Consider the following 24390-nt stretch of genomic DNA (forward strand, 5'->3'; position numbering starts at 1 on the left):
AAGTAAAAGCAAGGGATAACCAATAAACAACTTGTATGCTCTGGTGGATTGGGCAGCAGACCATTCATGGAAGATTTGAAAGCAAACATACAGAGTGATACAGGTTGGGCAGGTTAGGCTGAGTTGTAATCTGTATCACTGAGGGAGTAACTACGATGAAGAAATCCCATGTCCCCATTGCATTCTTGGAGAGGTGAGTGATTTGATAAAAGTTTGAAGGTAGTGAAGTACAATGGAAAGAGTGCTGCACCTGGAGTATTGGGTTTATTCTGGTTCTGTTACTACTAATTTGACTTTAGGAAAATCATTGAATAGGACAGCTAGAAGGCCCAGTGGATGCAGTGCTGGGCCTGGAATCAGGAGGACTCATCTTCTTTAGTTCAAATCTGGCCTCAGACACTTACTAGCTGTGTGACCCTGGGCAAGTCACTTAAATCCTGTTTGCCTCAGTTTGTCATCTGTAAAATAAGGTGGAGGAAAAAATGGCTAAACCACAATCTTTGCCAAGAAAACCCCAAATGGGGTCATGAAGAGTCAGATATGACTGAACAAATTACTTAATCTCTTCATCTTAGTTTCCTTATCTTTAAAATGATGGAGTAGGACCAGATAACCCAGTAAAGGCAAGCTCCTTGAAGGCTGAGCCTGTTTTATTTCTGTCTTTGGGTCCTCAAAACAATAACTGGCATATAAGAAAGACTTAATAAATTTTAAAACTTAAAATAGTTGTTGATTTTTCCAGGAGTGGTTAGTGCAGCACAAAAGTGCTGGATTTGGTCTAAGAGGGGATGAATCTCATTTCTGCTACTTCCTACTTGTGTGACCTTGGGCAAGTCCCTTCCCCCACCCCCCTTTTTTTGCTTTTTGGAGGGGGGAGAGCAGGGCAGTTGGGGTTAGGTGACTTGCCCATAGTCACATGACTAGTGTTAAGTGATTGAGGCTAGATTTGAACTCAGGTCCTCCTGACTCCGGGCTGGTGCTCTATTCATTGCGCCACCTAGCCACCCCCTTTCCCCTTCTTTAGGTTGAAGTGTCCATCAGGAATTATAGACATCTAAGCCCCCTCTCAGTCGATACCTGCCAAAAGGGGGCCTCTACCAGGGTCTCTGGAAACCACCTGTTAGGCCACAGTAGTTAGGAGACTTTCCACCTGTGTTGCGAAAACACCCTTGAACTTCAGATAAAGATCTGTTTGTATCTAAGGCCTTGCTAGAGGCAGCACCGCACCCTGTTGGCCTCCACACACGCTTAATCCCCTACTCCCGTGTAGCACCGCCAGTCTTAGCTGTAAATTCCTTTGTTAACATTCTGTTCCAGGAAGTAATGTAATTCTCTATAAAAGCTTGCCCTGCAGAAGGCTCCGGGTTGTCTCCCCTAAATCCTGTATTTGGGAGGCGGTCTCCGGGGGGCTAAATAAACACTCCTTTTTAATCTATATTTGGTATTGCTGTCCCATTATTGCTCGGTTGTCCACTTCAAGGTCAGCTTCCTCAGCCTGTGTAGGATCTCTAAAGTCCCTGGATCCTGTGAATTTCAAGTCCTTTTCGGTTCTAAATCTAGAATCTCAACGAGATTTCACACGATTTCCTGTAGCTTTTGCTCTACTGTATATATTGAAAAAAGAAGAAAATAAATGGGATTCAGTCAAGAGGTAGGACTGGGAGGGAACAGGAAGCAGGGCGACTGCTACTCCTGGGTACACGTGAGTCCCCGGAACAGCTCAAGATCCAATAGGTAGAAGACAATATGGCCCTAGCCTGGCCTTGACCCCAAACAGGCGGGGCAGGAGACTCCTACCCCGAAGGCTCGAGACAAACCGCCAGCCCGCCAGGCCCTTCACTCACCCATTCTCTCAGGAAGGCAGAGAAAGGGTGGGCCGGGGGCAGCGGCCAGAGGCGGGGCCTAAAGCGAGTGGCGCCTTTGGCGGAGCCAAGGCCACGCCCTTTATCTTTCGTCATTTCCAGCGACCCTCCACGTCATCCACCGTCGTCACTTCCTGCCAGCGCTGGAGTGGACAGTGCTGGCGGCGCCCAGCTCGGCGCTCCCCTCTCCTTTTTTCCCTCCCTCCCTCCCTCCCTTCCTCCTCCTCCTCTTCCTCCTTTTCCCCTCCCTCGGCAGCTAGAACCCACCCCGCGCTGACCCCCCTCACCCACCCACCGGAGGCCGCTCTCGATCTCTGCGCCGCCGGGCCGCTTCCTGCCCGTCCCCTCCGCCCAGCCCCAGTGTGGGACCCGGGCCTTCCCGGAGCGGCCGGAACCTCCGCCGCGCAGTGGGAGCAACCTCTGGAGGACACCCACGACCCCACGGCGCCTCCCCGCAGCCGCCCGCTGAGGAGGAGCCGCCGCCGCCACCATGGCGATGAGGCAGACCCCGCTTACCTGCTCCGGGCACACGCGGCCTGTGGTGGATCTGGCCTTCAGTGGCATCACCCCCTACGGCTATTTCCTGATCAGCGCCTGCAAAGGTGAGCGAGGTTCGGGGCCTGGAGTTGGCGCTCCTTGGCCTGGAGACGGAAAGGAAGGAGACGGGCAGTGTTTGCCGGGCTTGGGCTCCAGAGGCCCTGAGCCTCCTGTGCCCTTGCCCGCTTCCGGAGGAGCCGGGCTTAGCCGTGGCCCCATCTTGGGAGGCGGGCTCAGCTGCCCGCTGGTCCGGATGCTCTGGCCTGGGAAGGATTCCGAGGTTTGGGGGAAGGGGCTCCTGTGGGACCCTTCCAAGGAGACCCAAGGGAGTAGGGTCTGTGCCTCCAAGTGGGGAACAGAAGAAGCCAGGAGTTGGATTTGGAGAGCGCCTCGTTCGCTGTGGGCACATGGCTGAGAATCGGCAAGGCCAACTGTCTCCACTTCCTCGCCAAGTTACTTGGGATAAGTTTACAATTTGGGCGTCTTTATTTTATTTTTTTTCTCTTATGATTTCGCTCTCACTTAAAGAGTACAACGTGTCTGTTAGTCATTGGTTAAACTTTAAATAGTCTTCTCAAAAGTTAAACCCCCCCCTCCCATTTTTTGTCTTTTAGTGTATTCACAAACTGTTAAGGAAATTCGTGGAGTGGAAAACATAGAACCAAGGAGTCCACTTACTGAATTTTATACTAAAATATGATACTTAGGATCGTGTATTTAGTACTTCAGAAAGGCCATATTTTTATCTTGGGGGAATACTCCATCACAACTGGCAGTAGTGAGCCTTTCCATGCCTCTTCAGAAATTTGCCACCTGGTGTGGCCAACCTGGTCTCTTAAGTGTAGTAATGGCCTCTTAAAGGCCGAGTTAGAACTAGTGTAGAGGGATCCATGCTTTCTTTGTTGTCATAGTCTTAGAATATGAAAGGTTGTCCCCATATCAGTATGAGGCCTTGGAGGAGGACATATAAAGAGTTGTCCCAATTTAAAATATATAGCATGAAAGCTTCTGAGTATTCTGTTTGAAGTATAATTACCAATTTTCTGTTGAATGTTTTTCAACTTTAAAATATTTTTTTTCAGCTGTTATCCAATTTTCAATCTTTCTTTCTGGGTGGTAATTCTTTTTATAATCATTTATGTTTTAAAATATTCTGTAGGTCCATATATATGCAAATACATTGTGACTTTTGGTTATTTGCTATGTTATAATTTTAATTTATCGTCTTAGATTTTACAATAGAATTAGGTATATCAATTTAGTAGTTAAAGTTTATTATACCATTTATGTGTACATGATGATAAAAATCTTGTAATTTCCTTTTTTTTTTTTCAAGTTTTTACTTTGAGAGCACCTTTTGAAGATTTGTGGGCTTTTCATATGACTTTGCCTTACTCTTAATGTTTAATTGTGAGATTGGTAAATTATTTCCACAGTTACATTTTTTTTCTTGTGAGACCTATTCTTCCAGAATAGAGGGCTCCCAGGTGAAGAACTTGTTTACTGTGCAAGTTTGGTAGCTTCTTTGTCTTGGAAAGTTGCCAGAGATACTGAAGTGACTTGCCCAGAGACACTTAACTTCTCAGTTCTCATACAGTTCTAAAATTAAGTTATAGAGCAATTATTTTTTCTCTGGGAGTTCATTATGACTATGAAATCATATGTTCAGACAGAAAAAGAATATTTACAACGTTCAGAAGAGTTAAGGGTGTTTGAGAACTTTTAGCTTCTGAATTTTTAGGAATGTAACACTGATTACTGAAACACTTATTAATTACTTTTTAAAACATTGTTTAGATGGTAAACCTATGCTACGTCAAGGAGATACAGGAGACTGGATTGGAACATTTTTGGGTCATAAGGGTGCTGTATGGGGTGCCACATTGAATAAAGATGCTACAAAAGCAGCTACAGCAGCTGCAGATTTTACAGCGTAAGTAAAGGCATGTTTTCTCTCTTTTAACTGTATACTTGTGTGTTATATTGTAAAACATTCAGGAGCATTAACAGATCATACTTTTTAATCATTCAGCAAATAATTATTGAATTCTTTTATGTTCAAGGCACTGACATGCAGTTGTAGAATTCATTGGTTCAAAAATAATTTGTAAGGAAAGTGACTGAATCTGGCTTTTACTGTTTTAGAGTAGCAAGACTCCTTACTATAGTGTCAATGAAATATCAATATTTTTAAAGTGTTAAAGACAAAATTGGAAAGGTCCCTGCCAACAATTAGCTTAAATTTTACCAAATAAGTAAAACAGGTACACAGATAAGTATAACTCAATGCAGGAGACATTTATTAAGTGACTACTATATGAAAAGACAAAATCAAAGTCCCTGCCTTCAAGGAGCTTCTGTTCTATTGGAATGTTAAAGCATGTACGTAAATAAATGAAGTAATTTCTAGAGGTAAAAAGTGTTTATAACTTATGATTGGGAGGTGGGAGGGACCAGGTGTCAGGAAAGGAGGAGGTAGAACCTGAGCTGTGTTTAACAGCAAGATTCTACAAATGAAGGAGTATAGTTCAGACATCAGAGGACAATATGTGCAAAGCTTCAGAAGGGGGAGGTGGAATAGCCTGTATGAGTATTGGCTAATGAGCTAGTTAGTATGATCAGAATGGAGGTCATAAGGACAGTATTAGGAAATGAGTCTGGAAAGGGAGAAGGAGCCAGATTCTAGGGCATTAAATTCCAGCTTGGGGAGTTTATAGTTTATCCTAAAGACAACAGGGAGCCATGAAAGATATTTGAGTAGGGCAGTGACTTGATCAGGCCACTGAATCAGCTTGACAGCTGTGAGAAAGATAGATTGGAGAGGGCAGAGGAGCCAATTAAGAGGCTATCACTGTAGTCCAGGTGAGGTAATGAGAAAGCAATGAGAGAACTGAGGGTAGAGAAAATGTGACTACCAAACACATGTGCAAGACTGTTGCTACCCTTTGTTTTGAAAAAGATAGGCTAGGGGATGTTAGTACTATTTAATTCAACACAGTGTTTAACTCAAAGGCTTATAGTCTTTATTCATTTAATTATTCATTCATTTATTTATTTTTGCTTTTTGGAGGGCAGTTGGGGTTAAGTGACTTGCCTAAGGTCACATGGCTAGTTTTTGTGTTAAGTGTCTGAGGTCGGATCTCAACCCAGGTCCTCCTGACTCCAGGGCTGGTGCTCTACTCACTGCGCCACCTAGCCACCCCACTTATAGTCTTTTTACTAGGGATTTTAGGAGTGTATATATAAACATAAGCACACACCCTTATATGTCTATAATCTGTGGTTTTGCTGTTGGAGAATACAGTTTATCTCTAATTTAGTAGATGTCATAGAAAAAGTTACTTGGGACTGAGATTAGGTAGCTTGTCCATGGTCAAATAGCTGTTGTAAGGAATAGGATTTGAACCCAAGTCCTCCAGGATAATTGACTATGACATACTGCCTCTAAATCCACACAAGCACACACTCACATGCACACACACATTCACTGAAATAGAGAACAGATTAAATTTTTGTAATTTGAAATCTTTAATTTTATAGTAATATTTGACATAGTGCTATACATATTCATTTGAGTTTCAACGCAACTCTGTAAATGTCAGAGATAGTATCTGAACCTAGCTCTTATTGACCCCCACGTTACTTACATTGACCCTTTCTATTTGATACTGTTAATTCCTCTTGAGCTTTAATGTTTTATTGGCTTCACTATTATTGTACTCCTGATTATTTTATATGCTCCTCTCCTTGATCTTTATTGGTTCCTTTTTCTCTATGGCAGTGATGCTTTAGTTTTATGAAGGAACTAGGAAAACTATTTTATATCCAGCTTTGGTGGAAGAGCTCATTTGTTAAAGAATTGTTTTTCAGCAACCTAGATATATATGATCAATAAAGTATTTTCTTTTTTAAACAAACTGTCAGTAAATTTGTTAATGCCAGAAACAGAAGTGTAGACCTTGACATATTTTAGGCATTTGTTAATGTCTGGCAAGGATCGCTGGACAAAAGTTTTAGAGCTGCTTGTCTGGAGCTGTGTACACCTCCTTTTTGACTAGATTATATTAACCTATCTCTGTACACTGTGATGTCCTTGCCTGCTGTCAGTCAAGTTCAGATAATGTAGAGATAGAAATTTTATTCTGGTAGTGAAGGAAGTCCATTTCAGGTGTAGAATCCATAGAAGGATTTAGGTGCATAAATTTGACTTTATATTATCAGCTCTTGAGAGGAGTTCTGTAAGAGATGACATTGTCAGTATGGGATTAATTTGAAGTGGGGGTGTGAAAGAACATGGGGCATATACTAAGAAAAAGTATTACAAATACTCATCAGTGTTAAATCATTATCTTTGTATAGGTTTCTGCTTTGAGAGTCAGTATATGACCTTTTTTGGTTAAATGATTATTATGTTGTGTTTCCAGTTCATCTAAAATGAGAGAACAACTATATATGTTTTGAAATCTGTTGCTGTTAGTTCTTCATTCCTGACACAGTGCTGTACTTACTCATTTAAGTTTCTTGAAGAGGACCATAACATTAAGGAGGTGATGCCATGACATGCAAGTGAACTGGATTTAAGTGAGAGAGGGCTGTGCAAAGTCACCAGCCTCACTTTCTCCTCCAGAGTCATCTGGGTGCAGTGACCAGATACACATCAGACCACCGGAGATGTCTCCCAATGCAGTGGAAAACTTTTAAAGCTCAGGTCTTTAACAGGACTCAGTTTGATTGAGGAAAAGCCCATTCAGTGATAAAAAGGCTAGGTAAAAAAATGAGGCAAAAAAAATTCAGACTGGGAGGAAAAGACCCTCAGGGTTTCTGACCAAAAACAGAAGCTATTCCAATTTGCATTCACTTGGAGTCTGTCAGGGCTGGAACAATGACCCAAGTGGGTTTTGGCCTGGGCCAGTCTGTGAGAACTAGAGTGATTTGGGTTTAAGGCATGGTCCTTAACAAAGAAATCTAGCCTGTAAACCCCAAGATAACTTTTGACATTTGAAACCTGGATGTTATCATGAAAATCAACTTGACATAGAAATGAAGCTGAATTTGGATGGTAATAAAAATGTTGTCTTTATTCTTGTAGCATTTGGTGCGTATTTAGTGAGTTACTTATTGTTGTCATGTTCTCTTGAGTTTTGCCTTGACTCTAGATATACAGTTGTAGGACCTGTGAGACACTTGAGCCAAGTCTAGAAGCTAGATGTGTATATTCAGGAAATCTGTGTGAAACAGGGCAAGGAGAGTGGCCTGATACGGTCTGTTGTGCCTCTAAGTTTATCTAATTTTCAAAGTTAGACTAATTTTTCTAGGGTGAGCTTTTGGGTGTGGATATTAAGGGATAAATTCATGCTCACTTTAACTCTTGAGGAATCCTATTGCTTTGCCTGTTGAAGTTAATGTTGGTGTGGGAACTTTTCAGGGAAACTAGCCAAGGTTCTCCCTTTACTGTGTTCATCACAAAAAGCAGTTGATGGTTGAGTATTTTAAAGGATAGTTTCTGTTTTTTGTTGTTGAGAAAATTTATTTGGTAAACCAATTTTTTAAGAAAGTTAAAATGTAACATTGAGTTGTGCCAAATTTCAGCTAAGTCAGACCAAGTCTGAGCAGTCACTATGTGCCAGGTGCTGTGCTTAGTGCTAGGGTTAAAATGAAAGGTAAAAGAGTCTCTACTGAGAGTGTGTGTGTATTTAAGACAGTCAGACTTGTGCTTTAGTAAGGAAGATCAGTCTGACAGCTGACTGGAGGAAGATCGGTCTGACAGCTGACATTGGAATGGGGAGAGAATCAAAGCTTGGCCACCAACCCTAAACTGTTGCAGTAGTTCAGATATGTGGTGATAAGAGTGGTGGTAGTGTCATAGCAGAGAAGAAGTAGTGCCATATAGGAGAGAGATATGAAGGTAAAATTGGCAAGATTTGGCGACAGATTGGATATGGGATAGAGGTAGGAGAGGTAGGAATTGAGGATGACACTTAGGTTGTAAGCCTGGACAATTGGGAGTATTGTCTGTTCTCAGTCATAATAAGGAAATTAGGAAGAGGGGAAGGTTTAGTGAGAAAGATAATAAATTTAGTGTTGAAGATGTTGAATTTAAGCTTTCTATAGAACATCCAGTTCAGGATGTTTAATAGGAGGTTGGAGATGTTAGTCTGGTAGGGCTGAGATAAATATAACTAAGAATCATTAGCACACATGTGATAGTTGAATTCATAGGATCTGATGAGATCACTAAGTGAAATAAAGAGATCTATACTGATCTCTTTCCAGGCATGACCTGGACAAAGCTTTAGCAAAGGAGATTGAGGAGTGGTCAGTCAGGTAGAAGGAGAACCAGGAGAGAGGTGTGTCATGAAAATCTAGAGAGAAGAAAGTATCAATGAGAAGGTCATAAATAATATCAGTGACTAGTGGTATTTTCCTTGAATATATAAAATAACTACAATGTATGCCACTTGTTTGATGTGTAACTTTGCGGTAGGATTGTTAAAATATAGAGTGAGGAGTGAGTGAAGTAGTTTCCAACGAGTAAAAAACTCATTATCTTAGACTTAGTCACCAACTCAGGTTAGTTTGTTAGAAGATTATAGCATCTTTTTTTTTCAATAAATGATTTATTTTTTTGCAGGGGAAGGGCAATTGGGGTTAAGTGACTTGCCCAATGTCATATGGCCAGTTTCTGTGTTAAGTGTCTGAGGTCAGATCTGAACTCGGGTCCTCCAGACTCCAGGGCCGGTGCTTATTCACTGCACTACTTAGCCACCCTGATAAAGCATTCTTAAAAGAACTACTTTCATATAACAAGTTATGATGCATGATCCATAGTTTTAAGATCTTTTTCTCTTTTTTGAATGAAATTGTTACTTTGAACAAAATCATTTGCAATCCCACTTGGTAAGTGCTGAGTTTAGAGTGTGATTGATGACTTCAGTTTTTATTCCTGCTCTGCCACTTAACAGCTTCTATGACTTTCAGCAAAGAACATCTCTGGGCCTTATTTCTCTCCTCTGTAAAATTAGAAGACTGGACTAGATGATCTCTAAGGTCCCTTCCTTGTCTTCTGAATCGACAATTTATGATCCTTCTCATGTTATCTTAATAGATATCAAGTTTCTTAAGGATAGACCCTGTACCTTATGCTTTTTGAATGAATGAATCTTTTCTTTTAATAGACTTTGAGGCTCTTATATACAATAATCTTCTATTTTTAGGCCTCTATATCTCACAGTTGAAAAGGGAAGTTAAGCAATCTACTCAGTCCACCATTTATTTAAGTGTTTATTGTATTATATGCAAGGCACTATGCTTTAAGACAAAGGTCAAACATCTTGCATTGAGACCTACAACACTCACTGAATACAGCCCCAATCAACTTAAAACACAATTGGAAATATTTAATAAAATAGAACATAGATAATGTTAATATGTGGTTTTCTAAATCTATCAATGTGCAAGAATAAGGATCTTTAGGAAGTAGGGATCCTTATGTATAGTTTAATGACTGTTCCAATTTGATACCACTGCTTTAAGACATCTTTTTTTTTTCATTTGAAGTATTTTTTCCAATAACATGTAAAGACAATTTTTGACATTCATTTTTTATAAGATTTTGTCAGATTTTTTTCCCCCCTCCCCTCACCTCAGGAGGGCAAGCAGTCTGATATAGGTTATAAATGTGCAGGCACGTAAAACATTTCCGCATTAGTCATGTTGTGAAAGAAGAATCAGAACAAAAGGAAAAAAACCCATATTGAAAATAGCATGCTTTGATCTGCATTCAGACTCCTGTGTTCTGACATTTTCTGAATGTGGATAGCATTTTCTATCATGAGTCCTTTGGAATTGTGTTAGATCATTGTATTGCTGAGAAGAGCTAAGTCTATCATAGTTGAACATTGCACAATGTTGCTGTTACTGTGTACGATGTTCTGCTTCTGCTGACTTCACTTTGCATCAGTTCAATGTGTAAGTCTTTTCCAGGTTTTTCTGAAACCATCCTGATCATCATTTCTTATAGCACGATAGTATTCATTACATTCATATAACACAACTTTTTCAGCCATTCCCCAACTGATGAGCATCCTCTTAATTTCCTATTCTTTGCTGCCACAAAGAGCAGCTATAAATATTTTTGTATATGTAGCTATTTCCCCCCTTTTTAATGATCTCCTTGGAATATAAACCTTGGGTAGTGGTATTGCTGGATCAAAAGGTATGCACAGTTTGATTGTCCTTTGGACACAGTTCCATGTTGTTCTCCAGAATGGTTGGATCAGTTCACAACTCAGGCAAGTGCCTTAGTGTCCCAATTTTCGCACATCCTCTCCAGAATTTATCATTTCCTTTTTTTGTCATATTAGCCAATCTGATTAGTGTGAAGTGGTGCCTCAAAGTTGTTTTAATTTGCATTTCTCTAATCAGTAGTAATTTAGAGCATTTTTTCCAAACAACTAGAGATAACTTGATTTCTTCATCTGAGAACTGCCTGTTCATATCTTTTGACCATTTATCAATTGGGGAATGATTTTTATTCTTATAAATTTGATGTGGTTCTCTATATATTTGAGAAATGAGGCCTTTATCAGAGACACCTGCTATAAAAATTTTTTCCCCAGCTTTTTCCTTTCCTTCTAATCTCGCTTTTGTCTGTGCAAAAAACCTTTTTAATTTGCTATAACCAAAAATAGCCATTTTGCATTTTGTAATGCTCTCTGTCTCTTGTTTGGTCATAAATTCTTCCCTTCTCCATAGATCTGACAGTTAAACTATTCCTTGCTCTCCTAATTTCCTCATGGTATCATCCTTTAAAGACACCATTTTTTTTTCCAGGGAATGATGTTCTTTGACATCTGCTTTCCATTACTATTTTAAAGTGAGATAAGTTTCTACTAGATAATAAACTGAGATATTCTGAGTTCTAATTAATTAAAATCTTTTTAGGCTAGTTAGATTTCCTTCCTCATTAACAACAAACATATCAGTACCTACAAAGTACAAAGCACTGTGCTAGGCACCTCTATACAGAAAGGCATGAGAGGACAGTGTTTTAGAATCTTATGGTACAATTGAGGAGACAAAAACATTGCATGATTTGAATGAACAAAACTTCAATTAGAATAACCTTTTTATTTTTTTGCCTTTTGTCAAATTCTGCTTTGATAAAGTAACTTGTGTACATTTCTCATTTCCAATATTAGTTAATAAGCTTGAGGCGACAATAATCATCTTTCCATTGCTAGCACTTAAAGAATCATTGATTTTGTATATTTGTGAACTTTCAAGGCCTCTTTAGATACTGTGTAGCCTGGCCTCACTTAAAGATGAGACAGTGAGCCCCTAATCAGTGGTCTTCCTAGGTTCATAGATTAACCAGGTCTAGAACACAAAGGTCTCTTGACTTAGAGGGATTTTACCATGTTCCTTCTCAGTAAAGGAGATAAGTGGGGTGGACAATTTAAATGTTATTTATAGTTGATTTCAAATGTATGTCAATTTTAAATGGCAAAGTCATGGAATTTTACAGCCAGAAGAGACCATTAATCAAGTATTTACTCAATATATACAAATAGGAACTGTAGGAGTATATAAAGGGATCTCTGGATTTGGATTCTAGATCTGCCACTTATTGGTTTAATGACTGGGAAAGCCACATAAACTATCCGGGCATTGGTTTCCTCATTTGTATTATTAAGGGGTTTTTCTGAATGACCTCCAAGATACCTTCATCTCTAAATTCTAAGGAATCATTTCTCTGGGGCTTAGTTTATTATTATTTTTTTCCCCTTAGTTAAATGGGAATTGTTAAGGTTATAGATTTAGAGCTGGAAGGGATCTTTAGAGGTTCCGCCTCTTATTTTCCTTGAAGTTGGGCTATCTGAAATCCAAAGACTTCTAATTCATAATTCTAAATGCAGAACACACTTCTTTTCCTCAAGAAACTCCCATTTTAATTGGGGAAAAACTAAGGAGCTTATTAGAGCACATCAGTCAGCAACATTCTTTTATATATCAGGCACTGTAGTAGACATTAGGGATACAAAGGGGGAAAAACTCAGTTCTTTCCTTGAAGGAGCTTAAATATTGCTCATAGGTGTATTTGGCTATGGCTGAAATTCAGAGTTCAAAGCAAATAATAAAAGCATCATTTCTGTAATGATTTTAGGAAGAATTTGAGCTCCTGTGACTGAGTTCTCATTCAGTAAACTTCTCTCAGATTAGCTAAAGTGCCAATCTAAAATTATGTGTCCTATTTTAAAAAAGGAAATTAAATTCATTTGTATGACTTGATTGTGTTTCCTCTGCTTGTTTTAGAAAGTCTTTGTTAAGGGTGGCTAGGTAGCACAGTGAATAGAGTGCCTGCCCTGGAGTCAGGAGGACCTGAGTTCAAATCCAACCTCAGCCACTTAACACTAGCCATATGACCTTGGGCAAGTCACTTAACCCCAATTGCCTGCCCTTCCTCCCTGCCAAAAAAGTATGGGGGAGGGGGGGAGTCTTTGTTAGTATATAAGCCTGAGAATACGAACTGCTCAAATCCTTTACCTTCTAAGTCCTGCGTTGTCTATAAGAACCAGTAGAAAAGGTGATAAAGTTCATAGAGAAATTAAAATCAATGTCTTTCATCTTTCCCCTATCCATGGCTGAGACTGAGAGTCTATGGGTACTTTGGGAGGCTAGCAAAAATACATTCTGCTAATAAAGTGCTAGTGCTATTATGGTTGTGTTGAGCATTTGTGTCATGTGTTAGCTTGATACCTTATTGTTTTGTACTCATTTCACATTCATATCAGTTTATGTAGTTTGCCATCAAATTTACTCTTATCGTACAATTTATTTATTTTTAAAGCAAAGTATGGGATGCTGTTTCAGGAGATGAACTGATGACCTTGGCTCATAAACACATTGTCAAGAGTGTGGATTTCACTCAGGTATGTTAATTTAGTTATAAGGATTTAGATAATCACTATTAGAGAGTAGACCATTGATTTGTCTTTAATATAAGACATTTAGGTTTTTTGTTTGTTTTTTGAGACAATTGGGCTTAAGTGACTTGTTTAGAGTAAGACAACTAGTAAGTGTCTGAGGTCAGATTTGAACTGGGGTTGTCTTGTCTCTAGGGCTGGTGCTCTTTCTACTGCACCCACCTTGCTGCCCCATTTTTCTACATAAATGGTTAATTATAGATTTTTAATCTGAAACTTAAGATAAAAGGAATGGGGTATATTAAATTTAACATGATATGCCAAAACAGCCTTGTGTATCTATTGTCATCATAATTTCTTTGTGTCTTCAGTATTTAGTTTTTTTCTTTACTCTTTTAATTTTTGTGTTTTATCACTATTACAACTCACCAACTCTTCCCCTATAACTCCATTCTTCCCATCTCCTTTTTCCTTTTCACATCTCCAACCCATTCTACCAGACCTGGTCAATTAGAAACTCTCTCTTATAATAAGTATAGTCAAGCAAAACCAAACCAAACATTACCATAAATTTGACCCATTAGCTGGTCAAATATTTGTTTTTAAAACCTTTTTTTGAAAAACTGATGATTTTCTTGAGATGCCTTTGAACATCAAATCTCTATCCAGACCGTAATGCTTAGGGGAACTGGCCTGAGTGCTTGTGAAATTTAACGTGACAGAGATTTAGGAAAAGGGTGTTGAGGGGGGAGCCAAGGTCAAGGTTTCATATGGTACTTTGGGAAAGGGAACATAACTTGAATACATAGGAGAAGGTTAAAAGAGCAGCACTATTGACATTATTCCCTCTTGACTTGGGCATCATTTGCAACCACCTATGATTTTTGTGCCTTTTGATTTCCAGAAGCTTAGTGTTACATGGTGAATCTTTTAAAAATCTATTAATATTTTACTTGTATTTTTTCCAGGATAGCAACTATCTCTTGACAGGTGGACAGGATAAACTCTTACGCATATATGATTTGAACAAATCTGAAGCTGGTAAGTCCCCTTTTGATGTGAACTTAATAGCAACTAAAACCAGGAAGAATTTGCCCTAATTGTGTGCATTATTCATTCAGGAACAGTGGGCTTTAAATTGGAGATGTTTATGTTCCTCTAAAGGAGGAACCTAACCTATTCCCAGAAATTAGTGTTATTGTTAAATAATAGGCATTTAATATTTATTGAATCAACCAGAAATGATTGGGAGATGGGATGGTCTGTGGTCTTCAAATACTTGAAGAGTTATAAAAAAAATATACCTCTTCTGCTTGACTTCAGTGTATACAACTAGAACCAGTGGTGTGAGCTAATGATCTCTACTTGGAATTAAGTCCCTGTAAGATATGGGGAAATTGTCCTGATAATGGAATGTGAAAGTTGGGTGGTAACAGAATTCCTTAGGCCAAGGCTTAGTTTACTAACTGTCAGGGTTGTTATAGCTGGAAATCACACTTTGATTAGGTAACTATCAACCTCAGTGTTACCTTCTAACTGTAATTCTGTGATCTCCTTAGTAGCCAGAATTTGTCATAAGAATGAATAAAACATAGCCACAAAAGTATGTAGTTTGTCTTTCTGGACATGCATGCACATGTATGCATGCACCAGAAATTTCATTGGTGTTGAAAAATTCTGTGTGTGTGCACATGCGTGCGCATATGTTTTTAAAAATTTAACATTTTCTGGGCGGCTAGGTGGCACAGTGAATAGAGCACTGGCCCTGGAGTATGGAGGACCTGAGTTCAAATCCAGCCTCGGACACTTAACACTTACTAGACGTGTGACCTTGGGCAAGTCACTTAACCCCAATTGTCGTGCCTTCCTTCCTTCAAAAAAGAAATTAACATTTTGAGAACCTAATGAAATTAAAGGATTGCAGATTTAAAGCCAAAAGGGACCTTAGAGGTCATCAACTATACCCCCCTCATTTTATAGATGAGGAAACAGATATAGACATAGACAAAGTGATTCATCAGAGTGATTTAGTTATTAATTCCGTCAGGTGAGACTTGAGTCCAGTGGTTCTTCCTGACTCCAAGTCTACTACTCTCTTTACTACACCACTCTTCCTCAGATAGTCATCACATATCTAGTATTAAATAGTCTTTATATAGTATAGTGAAGACAAGTCCATATGAGCTATTAGCCATAGATTAATTTAGAAAGTTTCACAAGCATGTCCTGCCTCCAGGGCAGGTGCTCTTTCTACTGCAGTCACCTAGCTGTTCCTTTTTTCTGCATAGATGGTTAGATATAGACTTACAATCTGAAATTTCAGAAAAAAGGAAGGGGGTATATTAAATCTAACATGATATGCCAAAACAGCATGTCCTGTGTAATCAATATGAATACCAGCCTTATAACTCTAGAGGAGTCACTTAACTTTTCTTTAAGCCTGAAATATGATACTTATACAAGCTACCTTATAGGGTTATTTTGAGAAGCATTTTACAAATAATAAGTGCTATGTAATGTGTATTCATAGAAATATCAGCTCCTTTTCTTACTTAACATTTCTTCTTTCTTATTTTAAGAACCTAAGGAAATTAGTGGCCACACCTCTGGTATTAAAAAGGCTTTATGGTGCAGGGATGATACACAGATTCTTTCAGCTGATGACAAAACTGTCCGGTAAGTAATCTACAAAAAGGCAGGGATTCTTAACCTAGAGTCTTATCAAATAAAAAAAAAATTCTCGAATGTATGTATGTGTGTGTGTGTACGTATGTATGTATAAAAACGTCTTTAGCTGAACTATGGAGATAGAACCAGGGGTGGGGAACCTGAGACTTTGAGGTCATATGTGGCCTTCTAGGTCCTTGAGTTCGGCCTTTTGACTGAGTCCAAGTTTTACAGAACAAATCCTTTTGTTAAGGAGATTTGTTCTGTGAAGTTTGAATCCAGTCGTAATGGCAGCACTTATGGACCTAGAAGGCCACATGTGGCTTTGAGGCCACAGGTTGCCCACATCTGATTGTAGAATACAAAAAAAATGTATGGGAAAATTTATCCATTTAGAATTGTTTACTCATTATGTTTGAGTAATCGAATGGAGAAGTTTCTTATCAGGTTTGAGAATAATATTGCTTTTATTTATTTAGTAAACTGAGTAATAAAAGCTTAGCTTTTTAGTTTCTTAGTCATTTGAAAAGGTTAGGATTCAGTTGCATTGGCAGGAGTGTAGATTTGTTCTCTTTACCAAAAGATTAATAAGTTATATGACATGATAATGCTTATTTGCTATTTGTAAGGAACTTAAAATATAAAAAAAGTTACCATTTTATTATAATCTTATCATATAGTAGTTACACTAGGAGGTTATGATTGTACCTTACTGATAACTTTGATTTGGTTCTGTAAACCTTACTTGAGCTTTCTCTCCCCTCCCCTCCCTTTCTTTCCCTTTTATAGCCTCTGGGATAGAGCGACAATGACAGAAGTAAAGTCTCTAAATTTTAGTATGTCAGTTAGCAGTATGGAATATATTCCTGAAGGAGAGATTCTGGTAATAACATACGGGAGATCTATTGCTTTTCATAGTGCGGCAAGGTATGTCACATTAGTAATGCTTTTTGTATTTTGTATTTTCCTTTAAAGAAATTGGGTAACTTGGAATTGTGATTTTTACTTAAAATTTCAAAATAATAAATTTTCAAAGTGAGCAACTTGGTTTCATTTTGCACCTTTTTTTTGCCTTCACATGCAGTCTATGGGGCACGTTTCTTATAGAAACATGGCTCATGTTCCTCATTTTTTTAAATGAGTATTTTTAAATTTAATTTTTAACTATCATGATTGGTTACTGTTTAATAGATACTATGTTACTTAGTTACCGTTGTGAACGTGTTCTCTACCGTATTTAAACCTTTTGTGATTTTTAAAACCTTCAATACACTGAGCATCTCACTAGCACATTTATTTGGATATTTTATATTATTCTGTTTCTTGTATTTTTCTATTAATAGTCAAATAATATGCATGTACTTACCACAACTTCCAGGGCAAGGATGACTAGCCAGCTTTGAAAGTTTTGATACAGGGGCAGCTAGGTGGCGCAGTGAGTAAAGTGCCAGCTCTGGAGTCAGGAGAACCTGAGTTTAGTTCTGGCCTCAGACGCTTAACACCCACACACACAAAAAAACTAGCCATGTAACCTTGGGCAAGTTACTTAACCCCAATCGCCTTCCAAAAAGGCAAAAAGAAAAAAAGAAAGTTTTGATACAGCAAAGTTTTTTCAATATTCATACTATGATTATTCCTCTGTAGTTCAGCAAGTCACCCAGGAAAATCCATGTCAGTATTGTAGAGTCTCACTTTATGGAAATTTCCATTTAGTTTTGATTTTTAGACCATAGAACTCCAGTTTCTGTTTTACAGTTTTGATTCTCTTATGCCAGTATGATCTTTTCTTGGCCGTGCACTTTGGTAGAAGTAATAGCTTTTCTGTTGTTGTTGTTTTTTTTTTTTTTTACATTGTCAGCTACATTGATAACTTGCATTTAAGGAAAACATTTGATTATGTGCAGAACAAATGTTTTTGTAGCTAGAGTTTTTTCTTTGTATATGTTGGTTTAAACTTTTTTCTCTCCCTTTTAGTCTGGAGCCAATTAAATCCTTTGAAGCTCCTGCTCCTATCAATTCTGCATCTCTTCATCCTGAGAAAGAATTTCTTGTTGCAGGTGGTGAAGATTTTAAGCTTTATAAATATGATTATAATAGTGGTGAAGAGCTAGGTGAGTGATTTTTTTTTTTTTTAAGAAAAAACCCATGGTTATCTTATATTTTTGAAATACATATGTGAATAGAGTGCCAGACTTGGAGTTTGTGGAAGAAGTGAATTAGTATCTGACTTCAGACACTGACTGTGTGACCCTGAGCAAGTCACTTAACCCTGTTTGCTCATCTGTAAATTGGGCTGGAGATGGAAATGGAAAACTCCAGTATCTTTGCCAGGAGAACTCCAAATAGGTTCATGAAGAGTTGAACACAACTGAGTAATTTAAAAAATGAAATGACTCAATGACAAAAATATTAACAAATGCGTTCATGTAACTGTCTAATTTATCTAGAGTTTTAGTTAGTTGAAAACACACATAAAGATGATATTACCAGGTAACAATCTTTTTTAAATGCCAGTGCATTTTTAATTTTTGCCAATTTTGAATGAAAATCTTTATGAAATAGATGGCATATTTTCTTAAATTAATAATGTTGCTTTCTTAAATGGAATATGCCAAACATAATTTCACCTTTTTTTTTTTTTTAAACTCCATTAGAGGCAGTATATTATAGTGGTGAGAGCTGTCGACTTGGAATCAGAAATAATAGTTATGTGACCTTGTATAAGTCCTTTAACCTGGCTGAGCCTCAGTTTTCTCACAGTTAAAATGGGGGCAGAAGCAGGTTGTGTTCTGTGACCTGTAAGCTCCCAGTTCTAGCCTGTGACCGTCATTATGAACATCTATGCTCTGTCCTCATGGTCCATTCCAGTGTGTGGGTAGGGATAGGGCACAGGGATGGGTGATAGGTTTTTACCTATAGTAAAGTGCTCTAAATAACATTGCTTTTTTTTTTTTTCATCTGTTTAAATGTTAGTATTATATGTTTTTTTCTTTTGAGCTATAACTTTTTGCTGCTGTCAGCACATCTTTTTCTAGTATTCCATTCACCTTATCACACTTGTTACAATTGCATATAAAATAAGAGTAAATGTATTCTAAGGACTTTCCTATGAATATGACATAGGAGGTTTAGTGGGTGGATAATAGCATCCTCTTTGATTGCTCAGAATCTTTTTGTGCTTCTTAATTTCAGGTAGTTTAGGGTATTCAGATAGACCTTTACATACATAAAGCATTAACATGTTTTTACAGAGGTTTTTAGTTAGTGTCAGTTTATAAGTTAGGAACTCTTAAAATAGTATTTTGGATACTGATGTCACTTTTATTTTCTGGACAACATATTAATTAAAAATGGAGGTAGTAGGATTTTCTCAAATGTGGGACCAGATTGAATGTGACTTGACTATTGAAAGTTTCTATCTCAGATTAAGTTTTTTTGTGTATTTTTAAAAGTATAGTTAAGACTGATTTATCCACTTTTGAATCCCATATAGTCCCAGAGAATTGAAGACACAAGAGTGTAAGAAGTCCTAACTGTGATTTTAACTTTTTTGTGTTTTTCTTCACTTAGGAATTTTATTCAGTATGGACTGATTTTGTGTCATTTGCTTATTCGCATGTCTTTCTTTGACACATTTATACTTCCATTATAAGGGTGGAAATAGAACAGGGAGAAATGCAAATTAATAATTGGGCTTTCTATTCTAATTTTGGAGTAGGCATCATAGAACTTTAGGATTATAAATTGACCCCCATTTTTCCTTTTCCCAAATTATATTATGATTGCTCTGGGAAAAGTTAATCTGACATTGAGCTGTTTTACCATTGATTTTTATTTTCTTGAGTTTACATAATAGTTTTTACTTATATTTTTCACTTTATCTCAGGGTATAGATTAAGAAATAAAGTCACCAAAAGGTTTTAACTTGTCCAAATAGGTTCACCTCTGAGTTTGTATTTCCAGTGTTCCCACTGACTGCTTTTTACTGCTGTGTTGTAATTAAAGAATTCAGGGAACCCATTTTGTTCTGAGTATTTATATGACTGGGTCAGCATTTTGTGAATATAGAAATGCATTCAGCATTTATTTGAATGCCAGCTGTGTACAAAGTACCATGCCAGATTAAAGTTGAATAAGACTCTCGGGCCTAAAATAATATGTAAACTTGGTATGGATTGTGTACTTAACTATTGGATTGGTGAGATCAGTAGGGGTAGAAGAAGATTCTTAAATCTTTGAAATTGAGCGAACCAAGGACAGGAAGATCAGTGTAAATGTGAAAAATTAGAAAAGGGCTGTGGTAGGAAGTAAATGGAACTTCTTTGTACTTAAGTAAATGACTGAAATTGGCAACATTACTAGATTATATACTGGAGTTAATTCATTAACCTCTTCCTCAGTAGAGGACTAATCCTTATTTTTTAGAAGAAACCCAGAGTTGGTAGAGTCTTGAAATGAGAAGATTGAAGACTTTCCCTTTTGGATTATTGTTAGAATTTGTTTCCTTGTACCTAGATGGTAATCTGAAAGATCAGGAATAGAGAGGTCCTAGAACTGGAGCTGTTAACACTTAGATCCACATTCTTTACCTATCAGGTATTGTTACTCCCCTGTGGGAGGTGGGACTACATATTTCATTTTTGGTTAGAGTTAGTCAGAAGCAAGATGTCCAGGCTGTCTCTAGTCTGAAATAAGAGTATTTTAAAAGGGGAACTTTAGAAAGAAACAGTGTGCAATTGTCAGCAGCTTTGTTTGCAGGGATAACAGTATTTGCAGATTTTTAAATTGGCTTAGTGTTCCTCTCCCCTGCTGTATACTTTATAAGCTTCTTTCCCTAGGTCATTAATTATTGCCTATAGGTTTGACTATTAAATTATCTAACCAAATGTTTCTTCTTTCAGAATCCTACAAGGGGCACTTCGGTCCTATTCACTGTGTGAGGTTTAGTGCTGATGGAGAACTGTATGCTAGTGGTTCTGAGGATGGGACACTGAGATTATGGCAGACTGTGGTAGGGAAAACATACGGCCTTTGGAAATGTGTGCTTCCTGGTAAGCATTTTATTTGAAATTTTTGATATTAAATGAATGTCCCAGCTTTTTGTAGTAAAATAGGTTATTAGTATAGAACTAATATAGCTTAATTATTTTTAAAAAGTAAATGGGGTAAGGAATCTTCCACTTGTTCTAACATATTTTTGTACACTTTTCTATAAATACACTACATAATGTTGTAAAGGAGAAGGATAGAGAATTAAAAATTGGTCACTTAAATTTCTCTACTCTGGGATTATATAAACATGTTTAGTTATACATATGTGCATGGGTTTGGCGTGTGTGTGTGTGTGTCACATTTACCAGTGTTATCTTAGTATGTTGTTATCCAGAGTTATTCCAGCTGAATATTGGGTATCTGTAACATTCTTTTGGACTTAGAAAAACTGGCCACCAGTGTCAGTATGCTTAATTATTGCTCCCCAAATAGTTGTCTGTTGGAGGCTAGGTGGTATGGTGGGTAAAGCGCCAGGCCTGGAGTCAGGAAGACTCATCTTCCTGAGTTCAGATCTGCCTTCAGACATTGAATAGCTGTGTGATCCTGGGCTAGTCACTTAACCCTGTTTGCCTCAGTTACTCATCTGTGAAATGAGCTGAGGCAGGAAATGGCAAACTACTCCTGTATCTTTGTAAGAAAACCCCAAATGGGGTCACAAAGAGTTGGACACATCTAAAAACAGCTCAACAGCAAAAATAGCTGTATGAGCCTAAATGATATTTTTGGAGGGGAAGATACCATGTACTATTTTTAATTCTTTAGTAACAAGAATTACTTTTCTGTTTTGTTTGTAACATTTCATCACAAAGCTTTCTAGAGCAGTCTTTGTCTAATGTTCTTGTCGAAAAGATAATAATCTAGTGACCAATAATCAATTTTAGGATTACTTAAGACTTAAAACTTTGTTTCCACAGAAGAAGAGGGTGGTGAGCTAGCAAAACCGAAGATCAGTTTTCCAGAGACCACAGAAGAGGAGCTAGGTATCATTTTAATTTACTTTAATTGAATCATGTGCTTTATTAGAGTCAATAAGATGACATCACTGAAGCTACATGATTGAAGTTCATAAGTAGATGGTTAGATGGAGAGTCCTGAGGATTGAGCATTTAAATTTACATTAAACCTAAAACATTTAAATATCTTAGAGCAGCGTTCTTTGCTTGTACGTAATTGCTATTTGTTTTTGTTGCATAAAATGAGTATGTGAACATCATCAACTGGATGACTAGCTAAGTGGATTTATGACTGACTTAGGGTTAGGATAGGTATCATGCTGGAGACAAATATTTATTGAGGTACCCAAGTGTGGTCTGTCCTCAGTCCTGAACAGCATCTTTGTCATTAACTTGGATGAAGACATAGAGAACATGCTTATTTGTAAATGATACTAAGCTTGGTGGGATAATTAAAATGTTGAATGACTGAATTGGGATTCACAAAGATCTTGACAAACTAAATAATGAGCTGTATCTTAATAAGATGAGATTTAATAGCAACAGACATGAAGTCCCACGTTTTGGTTTGTGTACCAAGATGTTGGACAAGATGCCTTTTAAGGCCCCTCTTGAATTCTAAAACTCTTATGATTCTGCTTCACTTTAAATCCTTAAAATGACTTGTATGAACTTGTGTACATAATATTAAGAACATCTGTACATGAATTGTTGTCTCTTTCTTGTTGCAGAAGATCTTGGCTCAGAAAATTCAGATTCCATCTATAGTTCAACTCCTGAAGTGAAGGCCTGAGTACCCGGCATATGCCACAGATGTCATGCCACATGTGGACTAAAACAAGCAGCAATTAGCAGAAGCCTTACAGAGTTACACTCTACATAAGGCAGACATGGGCAGGAAATGATGGGGAGTGTGATGACTCCATTGTTGGAACTAGCTTGGTATTGTCTCTAAGTGAAAACTAAGAGAATATCAAAAAATGGCTGGTAGAATTGTGCTCATTTAGTCCACTATCCTACTGCCTTTTTGAATGAACATGTGCAAGCCAACATCTAATTTCTCCTATTTGAATTAGATTTCTTGTAGCCATTTTACTTTATTATGGAGAAAAAAAAATGTAATGGCCTATTTTACTTTTTTTTTTTTCTGAAGGCAGAAAGACTTTTGCTTTAGTTGTCAAGAAGGGAGTACATGATAAAGTATTCGGTTTGATTTCTCTTTCATTGTACACTGCTTCTGAACATCTAATTGTTTTCAGTTGTCTAAATAAAATGCCTCTACAACGTTTCATGTTTTGATTATTGTGGGGGGAAATGGGAGTTTCAGAAATGCAAAATGAGTAAAGTTGTTATCCATTTCTCTTCAGTGTATTTAAAATACATTTCTGTTTAACCAGGATAAAAGTGGTTGTGTTTTTCAAATTTTTTAGAATAGATGACCATTTTTATTTAGTGGTTTGTGTGTATGAAAGTTATTGATAAAAAGGTTTGAATGGAACAAATTTATAGAATAAGTTTTACATACTGTTTGGGTGAATGAACAAAAAATCTTCATTCTCAAGGACTACATTAAACCTATTCACAGATGAGGAAAATAAAGGCTCCTTCAAAGAAAATGGTGATGTTTTATACAAGGAGTTTAGGTAGAGAGGTAAAAGAGACCTTGGAGGTCTTAGAATCCAATTTGTCATTTTATAGATGAGGAAACTGAGGCCAAGAGAAGTTAAGTGAATTTGATTCAGCAAAGTGAAGTCTTAAAAGGTCTTCTGCAGCTGCGTGTTTCCACATATGCTAAGATAATGCAAAATACCTCAGTAAACAGCCTACAGGGACAGTTAAAGCAGTGAGATGTGAGATGACAAGGGAATCATAAAATGAGTCTTTTCCACAGGTGTTAATCATGGAGAATGCTCCACATGGGATCTAAATAGAAGGAGCCTGTATATACGGATGCTCCAACATATTTTTCTTAAGTGAATTTTGTGCTGAGTTCATCAGCTCCTCAAAAGTACAGTGCCATGATTATTAAAAAGCAATTGGCCTAGCAAACTACATGAAATGTTAAAATGGAAGAATGATGGCTATTAGCTATTGAACTAGCAGAATCTTAGGAGAGATCTGGCTTGGTAAATCTGACCCATGACTTAAAAATCTTTAAACTTCTCTATTTGGTGTCTGAGGATTTTGTTCTGAAAACCTTTCCTGTGGGAAGATCCTATCAGCCTGAAGTATGCCACTGCATTTTTGACTTGCTCTAATTATTAGGAGTTTGTAATAGTGCAGTGGATAGATCTAGAGTCAGGAGACTTGGGTTCAAATTGTTCACATTTCTTGTGTGACCTGGGTTATGTCTGTTAATGAAATGAGCCTTAAGAGGCTATTAATGTAGCAAAG

At 37.6% G+C, this 24390-nt stretch overlaps 1 protein-coding gene across 1 annotated transcript; it reads left to right on the forward strand.

Annotated features, from left to right (window-relative positions):
- Positions 1-2117: 2117 nt before the first annotated feature.
- STRAP (serine/threonine kinase receptor associated protein) lies at positions 2118-23282 on the forward strand. Its single transcript, XM_069106140.1, has 10 exons — positions 2118-2464; positions 4197-4332; positions 13249-13330; positions 14293-14365; positions 15904-16000; positions 16781-16918; positions 17966-18102; positions 20893-21042; positions 21958-22023; positions 22728-23282. Exons 1-10 carry the CDS (start codon positions 2353-2355, stop codon positions 22787-22789), a joined length of 1053 nt encoding a protein of 350 aa, XP_068962241.1. The 5' UTR covers positions 2118-2352; the 3' UTR covers positions 22790-23282.
- The last annotated feature ends 1108 nt before the right edge of the window (positions 23283-24390 follow it).

Source organism: Petaurus breviceps, unplaced genomic scaffold (assembly GCF_028583685.1).
Source record: "Petaurus breviceps papuanus isolate PSGF00001 unplaced genomic scaffold, PetGlider_PUasm1.0 78, whole genome shotgun sequence".
NCBI lineage: Eukaryota > Metazoa > Chordata > Mammalia > Diprotodontia > Petauridae > Petaurus > Petaurus breviceps.

What these genes read in the sequence shown, in the direction of transcription:
- STRAP (XM_069106140.1), top strand. Translation starts at nt 2,353, where the DNA reads ATGGCGATGAGGCAGACCCCGCTTACCTGCTCCGGGCACACGCGGCCT. An exon ending in CCTGATCAGCGCCTGCAAAG is followed by an intron (nt 2,465 to 4,196) that starts GTGAGCGAGGTT and finishes AACATTGTTTAG; the next exon opens with ATGGTAAACCTATGCTACGT. An exon ending in GCAGCTGCAGATTTTACAGC is followed by an intron (nt 4,333 to 13,248) that starts GTAAGTAAAGGC and finishes TTATTTTTAAAG; the next exon opens with CAAAGTATGGGATGCTGTTT.